The following is a 12,190-nucleotide window of genomic DNA, read 5'->3' as shown; positions in this document are numbered from 1 at the left end:
TCAAAAAAAGGATCATTTTCCATAGCCCTTATTTTTTTTCACATCACCTTGCCCTTTTCTGAGTTAAAGGGATGCTCCAAGCTGGAGATATATATATTTCAATGAATAGAGTAAAATGCTGAAAATTTGATCAGAATCGGACAACAAATAACAAAGTTATTGAATTTTCAAGATCTGCATTATTCCGGTGAAACAGTGACTAGGCATTTATGAATATTCATTAGATGGGCTGATGATGTCATATCCCCACTCGTTCTTTTGTATTGTATTATATGAAATTAGGGTTATTCAAAAATTTTCAAACAAGAACTAAAACAATTTGATTGACAGCTGATTAAGTGCATATTTATTTATTGCTGCAACTTGTTTCATCATAAAGGAGACACATCATTTACGCATTTATGAAAAATGAAACAAATATGATTTCATGTAGTAACACAGGGGCGGATCCAGCTTTCGCCAATAGGGGGGGCCGAAAAATATTTTCATCAACATTTTTCTCGATTGACCGCTATAATCTGATTTTTTTGTTTGTTTTTCTGGGGGTAGTCCTAACTAAAGACTGTAGTTTTAAGTATATATTTGTTTTAATTGTTATAAACAAGATAAGGTATCTCATGTGGTCTTAATATGTAATGCGAGCGCGAAGTGCGAGCTCAAATTCTTTGATATTTTATGTCCTTAGACCTGAAGATTCTGAGGAGATTGTATAATCATGAAAAAAAAAAGTATCCAACTAAACAATGCGAGCGCGAAGCTCGAGCCGAAATTCTATTATAGTAACGTGAAAAGGGACTCAATTAGGACTGGTTTTTTAGTGATTAATGAAGAGGATACAAGTATCACCAATTAAATAATGAGAGTGCGAAGCGCGAGCTCAATATTCTGACATTCCGACCTGAAAACTGGACAGTCTAAGCGCGTTTTTATTTAAATAAAGAACAAGCTGTGTGTCTCAAACAATAATGCGAGCGCGAAGCACGAGCTTAATTTTTTGATATACTGACATGATAAAGGAGCATTTTGACAAATTTTGGTAAGAATTTCCAAAGAGGATAGGTAACTCACAAATCAAACAATGCGAGCGCGCAGCGCGCGAGCTGAAAATTTTGATATATATAAACAATTTGTGTAAATCAAACAAAATAATGAAAGCTTGATGTGCGAGCTCAAATATTGTTTGCAAATTGATTTCAGAACTGGATATATAAGTGCCATTTAATCCTCTTGAATGTGATTCATTACACAGGCAATGCGAGCGCGAAGCGCGAGCGAAAATTTGTATATAAAGTCTATTTTCCAATTCTTCCCCTCACTTTTTTTGGTTTCCTTTCGGGGTCGGGCCGGCCGTTACGAGGCTGTAAATTACACATCATGGGTATGATACCTCTTTCTTACTTTTCTTTCTGTTTTTCATAGTTTCTATCAAGTTAAAGAGTACACTTTTTTTTGTAGGTTGTCAAAAAATAGGGGGGCCGGGGCCGGCTCGGCCCCCTCCTGGATCCGCGCCTGTAACATAAGAAAAATGAAAGTGGGGATGTGACATCATCAGTCCGCCTATTTAATATTCATGAAGACATGCCTAGAACTGTTTCACCGGAATAATGCAAATTTTTAAAATTCAATAACTTCGTTATTTGTTGTCCGATTCTGATCAAATTTTCAGCATTTTCCTCTGTGAATTTTACTCTATTCATTGAAATATATATATCTCCAGCCTGGAGCATCCCTTTAACTCAGAAAAGGGCAAGGTGATGTTGAAAAAAAATAAGGGCTATGGAAAATGATCCTTTTTTTGATTACCCTTTTCTAGGCATGTATTGTGCAGTGTATTTACATGCTATCATACTGTATAGAGTTTTGTAGATATGTTTACTGCAGAGATTGTATCTGAGAAATCGACTCTGAATCATTTTCATTAGATTTGATTGAGGATCATTATAGCACTTAACAGTGCAATTACCTTTCCCGTAGATTAAAGAAAGAACAGACATTTCCCCTTTTGACTACTACAGATGTGAAGTTTCACAGAGAATTTAAAAAAAAAATGTATACATATTATTCAATATCACACTCCTAGTGAGCCATTGCAGTTTGTCTATTTGTAAGTTTTTAAAGGCAAATTGACAGTGAAGATGAAATGTATATTGTGTGCTCTAAAGAGATTGCATGTACATGATGTTTTCTGTTGGTAACTACAGAGATTATACCACTACAAATGAGACTGAATCACTAATACAGAATCATATTGGGAATTCAAAAGCTTTGTGAAATGCACTTTTTTTCACATTTACATCTTGGTTATTGCAATAGTGATGACTGTTTTTTTTATTCCTTTCTAATAGTGAGGTTTTTTTTTTATATTATTGCAAAACTGCAGCTATTTTGTATTCCCATTTACAAAAAGTTTCAGTGCAGTTTATCTGACATATGAAAGACAATAACTAGTGAATGAATGTGATATAATGTTCCTGTCTTTTGACAACCGGTTTGAAAAATGTCAATCACTTCGGTGTAAGAATTAAATGCATTGTCTTGATGAATTCAATTTTATGTAATGTATTAATACACTGTATACATGTACGGTGGTTCTAAGAATTTAGTGAACCCCACCAGAAAAAGCACTCCTGCATGCAGAGTGTTGAGTGGAGACAACAACACAGTACACTACAGTGTTTGGTGAGCCCAGACAAACAAACTTTATTGAATGTAATTATTGTATTACCTGACTTCAGGATAAAATATAAAAATATGGCAGACTTGAACACTTGAAATATATTCATTGTCTGGTGGGGTTTACAAACTTCTTACCACCACTCTAATTCATTCCTGATTGTGAGTGTTATATTGCTTGTATGTGGCAGTAAGAGTGCAGCGTGGGACTTTAATTCATGTGTAAAGTCATTCATAAAATGAAATGATACATGTATATCCCTAAAGACCAAGTCTTTGTAGCGGATACATTTCATCATCACTCATTGATCACTCATACAAGAACAAGCCAGTTAAATTGACACAATCATAACACATCAAATCAAGAAGACACAACGGCATACAATCTAACTCACAAATGCATCAAAAGTTCACAAATGAGAGATGAAAGCAAAAAACAAAATCAGGGATGAATTTGTTTTATTTTATTTTATTGGTGTATACATGAATATTAACCAGCAGCACATGCTGAAGGGGCCAATGTACAAATGCATGAATTACAATATAACGAAGCAAATAAAAAATAATTACAGTATTCTATCAAAACTTAGTGTAATACTAGATATCACATGACATGAAAGTTATAAGAAAAGAGGGATAAGCACGAGAAGAGAGAGGGAGGGGGGGGGAGAAATGTGTGTGTGAGAGAGGGGGTAGTACTTATAAATGTATAGATAAAATTTAGTGAAGTACATGCAGAAAGAGAAAATGGTGAAGGAGAGTGAAATGAAAAGATAGATCATAAACTCGTGAACTTTAATTTTTCATATTTTCCTTTTAACTTGCCCTTTAATTCATTAGAATTTCATACATTCTGCACATCAGCGGTGGTGATCTTGGGGGAAGTGACATTGTCCCCACACTTATTTAAGTACTAAAAAAGTGCCCCTTTTTCCAAAGAAAAATGCCCCTTTTTCCAAAGAAAAATGCCCCTTTTTCCAAAGAAAAATGCCCCCCCCCCTTACAAACGTGCCCAGTGACACTTTTTCTTAGAAGGACCAGTTTATTATAAAAATAAGGGGGGGGGGGGGGGCTCTCACACTTGAACATTTTAGCCAGCGCATGCCAACATACTTAGGCTGTATCACTTTTCATGAAAATAGTTTCTTAAATCATTTAGCTAGCCACACAAGCAATTATTCTATAAAGAACTTGGATTCTTGATAGTGTGTGTTGCTATTTTCAAGGATTGTTTATAATATCAAGATTAGACTAGTTAATATTGAAAAAAAAAACGGTTGGCCATACATACAGTACGTCGGCATACTTATGCTGCATGGCTAAAATGTCAAGGTGTGACAACCGAACATCATTAAGAAATGTGATAACAATGATATCATGCCATTGTCACTCTGTTTATTCCGGTTGGTCTGATAACACAGTGGTACCTGGAAAGAGTTTCCCTTTAAGAGGATGGGACGGGTTAATAATAACAGGTGTACAGATGGAAGGAGGGGAGCTTGAGGAGCACTACAGAATAATGTTTATGAAGAGGAAAAGAGCGAAATAGGGAGAACTTGAATAGTTCAGCCGGCGTCATTTAAATCGAGTGAGACCGTTTACTTTCAAAGTGGGAGCGAGCCAATCAACAATGTGTGTTTTTCTCTCATTTACTGTGTTATAAATAGCTAGTCTTGAAATCCACTTTTTGTGGAAACTATGAATAATATAGAGAATAAATTTGCCTTGAATGTTGTTTGAATAGAGACACTAAACTGTTTTCAGAGGAAAAGTAATTGCTTTGCTCCTTGGTATCATACTTATTGCGGTATGAATACCCCGAGTAGTGTGAGTGTGTTATCCTTCAAGCGGGTCTATATTACAAGCCTATATCGTTAACTGTTCAGAATGTTGGATTGTGGGTTGGGAACCTGGTCAGATTTGAGTAGCCGAGGACCTAAGATGGCACTGTGCAGCTGCTGGTTCGTATGTGCTTTAAATTTTCCTCATTACATCCAGGCATAACAACTTCTGAGCTGGACATTGACAGCCATCTCCTGGCTGAGGATGTGGTCTATACTTTCACTGCCTTCGCCACCAATTTCTTGGGTGGAACTGGTGTCGGGACTCTTGATGTGGTCCGTACTCCCGACATGGTCCCGGGCATAACGATCGTACCAAGTGCCATTACACCAAGGAGGGTCATGCTGTCAGAAAGGTTATTAATAATATTTCACATTTTAGCTCTATCAAGATGATGATAACGACAATGATGATGGTGATGATTGGGGTGGGGGATGATAACGGTTATAATGATGAGGGTGCTGATGACGACAGTGATTATTGATAATTAGGGTGTTTTTGCTTTTACTTCGCGGAAACTCTCTACAACGCATCGATTCCGTTGAAAATGCAATTAAAATCCCAATGAGGTTTTTGTCGAAAGTTTGTAGACTGGGACAGCAGAACATCCGAAGATTTGCCACGGAAGAACAATTGCAAATATGTCGTTGTCCAGAGTCAAGAGATTCCGATGCTGTCCCGGTCCATCAACTTTCGACAAAAGCCTCAGTCTCAGCTTTCCATTGTGATTTTACTTGCATTTTCAAAGGAATTGGTGCGTTGTAGAGAGTTTCCTCCTCGGAAATGCGAAAGGTCCAGAATAATGATGAAAAGGGACGTGGTGAAAGTGATGATGGTGGTGATGGTAGTGGCGGCAGCGATTGTAATGATGATGGTGATGATGCTAATAGCGATGAGGATGATAGTGACGATGATGATGGTACTGATAAGGGTGATGATATCGATAATGATAGTGATGGTGACCATGATAATGATAATGATGGTGATCATAATAATGTTGATGATGACGATGATAACGCGGATAGTGGTAGGGCCTAATGATGATGGTGATGGCAATGATGATAATGTTGATGGTGACAATGGTAACGATCGTTTTAATGATATGGTTGATGATAATCCTGGTGGTGGTGGTGATGGTGACAACGATAGCGATAATGGTGATGATGTCACTGACACTGATATGGCCCAATGATGATAGTGATGACATTGAAGTTGATGATGATGATGGTAATAATTTCCGAATTGTACGTGGTCATTATGTATACCGACACCGAAGTAATGCGCCTCTCAATTTACCCTTCCTTATCACATTATCACCATAGCTTCTATCTTCACGCCCAAGTCACATTTTACTCCGACTGCGAGGGAGCCGAACCGACGGAAACAGATTATACGTGGTCAACGGATCATAATGACGTCATATTAGATGAGACAACAAAAAACTCCCGGTCCCTCTACGTACCAGCTTTCTCTCTTCCAGGTAAGAGAAAGATAGAGAGACAGAGTGAGACAGACAAAGACAGAAAGAGAGAGAGACATGGGGTATAGAGAGGGGGGGGGGGGGGGGTAGAGAACGGAGGGATAAAGAAAGCATGGAGATTCTTACCAGTGCTTTCAGACTTACCAAGACTTACCGTTCTTACCAATCCGTCAAGATGAAATTCTAGACCCTTAATATGTTGTCATATTTATTTGAATTATAGATATTAGGAAATCATATTAGTTTATCATCTAGTCTACTGGATATCACTTTATACTACAAAATGGCTACCACGGCGTTATAGAAGGATGTATCTATAAAACATGACATGTCTCATAAGTACCTTTAGAATATCTTTGATCGTAGGAACCAAGAAGAACTTCAATATAACTTTTTTCCTGAGTCTAGTATTTCGTTAATTTGATACGAAAAATTGTGGAAAAAATACACAATTATATATTTTTACTTTGAATCTGTGATTGAAAATCGTATACATATACCTATATTATTTGACATAGGCATGGCTGCCGAGATTCCCTCACCATACCCCCCCCCCCTATCCTTCCCTCACTCTAAGAACTGTTGTTTAAAAAGTAGCATATCGTTTTAAAAGTTATTTAATTTGTGAATATCGTAAACTGCAGTTTCTTAGTTCGCATATTGAGCAACCTGTAAATGTTTATACAATTTTGTTTAATACAGTGCTTTTGGTTCGTGACTGCAAGTGTTAATACTCTGAACAATAAAATGGTTTCCTTTAATTTTACCATAGCTGACACTTCCATCACCTTCACTGTGGCAATTCAAGGCGCAAATGGCACTGCCGGTCCGAATAGTGACGTCACAATTACAACGCATTCGTCCGATCCCGTGGCGGTGATCGTCGGTGGTCGGGAGAGGAATATCGGTATCGGCAGTGGGCTGGTGGTGCTGGACGGCTCCGCATCACGTGACCCAGATCGCAGTGGTAACGATCATTTATAGTTCACATGGAGATGTGTTCAGGTACAAAAAAATTATCATTATTTCAAAAGAGGGACCGCGGAAAGAATTTGAAAATGAATTCCCAGACGCTTACCTCGTTTAAGAAGTGTCTAAAAACTGATCTATTCAATTTTTTTGTACAGTTTCCATACGAGGATCATAATTGTGTGGTTTTAAGTTTTAAAACCCCAATACGTGTTTCCATACGTTCTTTCTTTCTTTCTTTCTTCAATGCGCTTTGTATCATAAGAAAAGGGCAAAGCATAGGAGCTATGTAAATAAAATGATTCCGGGTAGTAGATGCCCGGATTGTAGATGTTCTAAGGGGTACTTGTCCTAGGGGATGGATGTCCTAGAGGGTGGATATCCGGGGGTGGATGTCGAGGGAGTAGATCTCCGATACGAAATAAAATATATTGTTATTATCATTATTACTAATATCATTATTATCATAACTATCATTATTACTACTTCGTCTTCTATACTACTACTATCATTATTATATTTTTCTATTATTATATTATTATTATCAATGGCGTGCTCTCAACACATTATATTCTTTCTTACATCCCAGATTCCAGAGAACATCCTCTGTGTTTCAAACGAGGACGGGTCATTCTTTCCTGCTCCCGAGCAGGTAGAATCACCTTCTATCACGTTCAATGCATCTCATATGGCCGCTGGGAAGACATACAAGTTCACGCTCATGGTCTCTACCATGTACAAGGAGAGTCCTGGGACGTGTGTCTTTGTGTACGCTATGCCAGGCAACTCTCCTCAGGTTAGTAATACACCATGAGTGTGTTTAATCATTCTATGGATGGGACTACACCTTTACCGTTACGAACGTTATATACCATAACCCTTGATTGATTGACTGATTGATTATTTGATTGATTGGTTGGTTGATTGGTTGATTGATTGGTTGGTTGATTGGTTGGTTGATTGATTGGTTGGTAAGTTGATTGATTGATCAATCAATGGTTGATTGAAAAAAAAATAGAATCGAAGTCAAATAAATTGAAAAAAGTATAAAGCATAATTGTACATACTATTTACCATGCATACCTTAACCCTCATAATCGCCATATACCATATCCCTTATAATCGGTACATATGCCATTACCACTTTATATAGATCATTTTGTATGATAATCGTTATAGAACCTATATGTCATCGATATAATCATTAAATAGTATTATGATTTCTATATACCATTATCTTTATAATCGTTATTATATAACAATCATTATCACTTTAAACCATAATTGTTATAAGCATATACAATGGTTGTTATGACAGCTGCATACATTATCTGTATAATATCATTAAAAAATTATACCAGCTACATACTATTATCGTTATCCTACAACACAAAATAACATTCTCATTATCAACGTAGTCCTCGCATGTAAAACTTAAAATCTTATATACCAAAATTATTATCATAGTATCAACATATTCCACAAAGACACATCAGTGACCTAAAAACTGTCTTGAAGATGGATTTGACTATCTTATGAATGCCTTACGGACATTGTGCGAGCATCATGCGATGAACTTGATATCTGTGTTAGAATCATTTACATGTTATGTGGAAAAAAATCTGTTTCTCGGATAGGACGTTAAATGGAGGCCCCATGTAGAGGAGAGTCACCACCTTTGCACGTAACCCACTACACTAGGGGAACCCATGTGTAGTGGTCCACATTTAATCCCAAAATCAGTTATATCGGGAGGAGAGACCTGCAGGTCACATTGATTCGATTCGCCTTTTTCGCTTCCCAGGCACAGGTGACGCCAAACAAATAATGATAATGATGATGATAATAGTAATAATAATAATAATCATGATAATAATAATAATAATAATTAACATCATTTATATAGCGCTTATCACAAAGAATGTCTCTAAGCGCTTAATAGTAATAATAGTAATAATAATAACTGTCACGGCCCTACATTGGGGTCCGGAAAGAAAAGAGAGAGGTAGACTTCAACGGAAACTCAGTACAACAAAACCCAGACACTTTGAGTAAATTTTATAATAGCATTTAATTAGTAAGTTCTCGTTCCAATATCAGTTTACAATAGAGTGGATTATTAATTCCCATCTTCCTAAGAACACTTGAGATTTGAGAAAATCAATAGCTATTATTAATTACGAAAGCTTAATTGGAAAACCTAATTGAACACTCGAGTATTCAAAATACATTTAAGAGTTTTAATATTTCAATTGAAGAGGAAAAATGTTCACGGACTAAATGAAACACCCACACCCAATCACACACACGCATTCACACGAAACCTGATTATCAGTTCGCGGTAGGGTGGGGCCCCTTGGTTTTGAAACACGGTTCCAACTCGATCTTGCCGGAGATGGCGCTGTCGATATTTCTGCTGCAAATCGATGAACTGTGTTGCGACGTCCCAAAATGACAACCTTGAGCTGTCCTTGATCCCTCAAAAAATAATGGCTGCATAAACGTACCCAATAGAATAGCCGACTCCAGTCCCTGCGATAGAACTCTATATTAAAACAATAATCCAAAAAGTCTTTCGAGAAAAGGATCATTGAGATGTATAGCTATATTTACCCAAACAAACATTCGCATTCATCCTCATGCAAACATGCCAATCATGCCCGTTTGGATTACATTTCCTCATTTTACCTAACGCATTAAAGATCGAGGTAAACAAAATCTTTATACATAAATTATGTGAAAAAATTGAATTATCCTTTCATATGCTCTTTAAAACATTCACAAGAATCATCAATTAACAATTAATGATCGAACATCTACAAAAGATGCTTCTATCACATTGGCTAATCATTTAGTAATTGAGTTCAATCTAGAGCAAATACTCAATAACTATTAATTTTAAATCAGTACTATGTTTAGCATTCAAATGCTTTCAGAAGTCGTATTTTGCCTGACAGATAGATAAATAAATACAATGATTGCTTACCACCGCAGTGAGTTTTCAAATACACAAAAAAAGGATGACTTCTCTACTCGTTTCATAAATTGATTCGAAACCTGGTAAATACTGAAGACTTCAAAAATAAGTGAGATTCATTTGGTGACTAAATATCTTGAAGATACAACTCAGGAATGGCGACTGGCAGGAATTAAACTCAGACGACTACATGTCTTCACTCAACGAAAGCAAAAAACGTAATGCCTGCTACTAGCTTGTACACCAACCAATACACCTTACCCGACGTATCAACTTGGGCGTGGCACATACGTATACGTACATACATTCGTACAGAAATTATGAGCCACGTATGCTCGGTGAACTAATTTGCATAATTGCCATAGCGACGAGCGCTAAGAAAGAAAATCGGCGGCAATTCGCCACGAAGCCATTTTGCTATACATTTAAATTGGCCCGATCATTGACCAGCATTTTGTTTAAATGTACATGTAAATATTAAGGAATCTTTTCCTCGGTTAAATTTTGGGAGATAAAAGAAAAATATATGTTAAAAAATTACAATTTAGGAACTCGACTTGTGACAATTGCCCCTCAACAAAAAAATTGGCATCTATTTGTAAATATTCTTTCTTAACGATCCCGCAAAATTACTTATCTTGAAATTTTCAAGCTTTACCCGGGAATCACGCTAAAAGGAAAAGAAACAGAAAATAAGTTATCCCCATTAGTTTAATTTTGTGGGCAACGACTTAGATAATCTGCCCCAATATTTTCTGAACCTTTGATGATTTCCACATGAAAGTGGTGTGCTCGCAATGCCAATGCCCATCGCATCACTCGTGGATTTTTTATTTGCGTTTTCGAGAGACTATCAAGAGGGAAATGGTTAGTTTGCAGCGTGAATGTGCGTCCATGCAAATAGTATGCAAATTTCTTTACTGCTAAACATTCGCGCTCAATGATTGGATAAGCGCGCTCACGTGGGTGCAATTTGCGACATGGAATTGTACAGGGAACAACTTGCCTTCGTATTCTTGCACGAGGACGGCACCGATGCCGACGTCCGATGCGTCTGTTCGAAGCACGAAGTCCTTCGAACTATCGGGAAGACGAAGTACGGGGTATTTACTTACCCTCTCCTTTAAGGTCCGAAACGCTCTCTCTGTTTGTCCCCATCTTACCTTGTTTGGTGCTTTACTCTTGGTCAGATCTGTTAAGGGGGTGGATATTACTGCCATATTGGGTATGAATTTGCGATAATATGCAACAAGTCCGATAAATGACCTCACCTCTTTCTTGCTCGTCGGTCTTGTTGCGGTCATCACTTTCTCGATGCCTTCCTTGGTAGGCCGGATCTGACCTCCAACCACATGTCCCAGAAACTCTACTGTCGTGCATCCAAAGTGACACTTCTTAGGTTTTGCTGTGAGATTCACTGCTCTGAGTGCAGTGAGTACTCTTCTAACATCATGGTATGTTCTTCCCACGAAGAGCTGTAAATCAAAATGTTGTCTATGTAGTGGACGACGTTGGGCATACCATCTAGCAAGGTCCTCATCATCCTTGCGAACAGGGATGGCGCGTTTACCATTCCAAATGGTAAGACCTTGAATTCATATTGTCCATCCGGTGTTACAAACGCAGTCTTGGATCTATCCTCTATCCTAACTGGTATCTGCCAATACCCTTTACAGAGGTCAATCTTCGAGAAGACCTTTGCTGTCCCGACATCCCCGATTTCTTCCATATTGGGTATGGGCTCATTGTCGATCACGGGGACTGCATTCATCGTGCGGTAATCGACACAAAATCGGTTCTTACCATCCTTCTTTTTGACAATTACGACTGGTGACGCGTATGGAGAGTTAGACTTTCCTATAATACCCATCTTCATCATCGTATCAACCTCTTCTCATGTATCGTCTCCCTCAACGCCTGTGGCACTTGATATGGCCTCGAACGTATGTGTTGTCTTGTATTTAGCTCTACGGTGTGCTCGATGTCCGTTCTGCCTGGTACATCCCTAAGGATGTCTTCAAACTCATGGATATAAGCTCTTCCATAATCGCTCGCTGGTCTTTGCCAATTCCTTCCCCATACAACACGTCCTTTATTCCTTCAGTTTGATCTAACGTTGGGAAAGGCATTTCAGCGACGTCACCATTTTCCCCATCACTGTCATTGATTACTTGGATTGCATTACCGGTAGCCAATGCCGTTTCCTCCACCTGTTCGTCAACTTCGTTCACGATACCATCATAGCTTTG

At 37.8% G+C, this 12,190-nt stretch overlaps 1 protein-coding gene across 1 annotated transcript; it reads left to right on the top strand.

Moving 5' to 3' along the window:
* Nucleotides 1–545: 545 nt before the first annotated feature.
* On the top strand, nucleotides 546–6,979 carry LOC135157677 (uncharacterized). The gene is made up of 3 exons (XM_064114087.1): nucleotides 546–4,870; nucleotides 5,838–5,995; nucleotides 6,768–6,979. The coding sequence occupies exons 1-3, from the start codon at nucleotides 4,641–4,643 to the stop codon at nucleotides 6,977–6,979; spliced, it is 600 nt and encodes a 199-aa protein (XP_063970157.1). The 5' UTR covers nucleotides 546–4,640.
* The last annotated feature ends 5,211 nt before the right edge of the window (nucleotides 6,980–12,190 follow it).

This window comes from Lytechinus pictus, chromosome 19 (assembly GCF_037042905.1).
Source record: "Lytechinus pictus isolate F3 Inbred chromosome 19, Lp3.0, whole genome shotgun sequence".
Lineage (NCBI taxonomy): Eukaryota > Metazoa > Echinodermata > Echinoidea > Temnopleuroida > Toxopneustidae > Lytechinus > Lytechinus pictus.
Note: the sequence above shows the minus strand (reverse complement) of the source record. Positions and strands in the feature narration are given on the sequence as shown.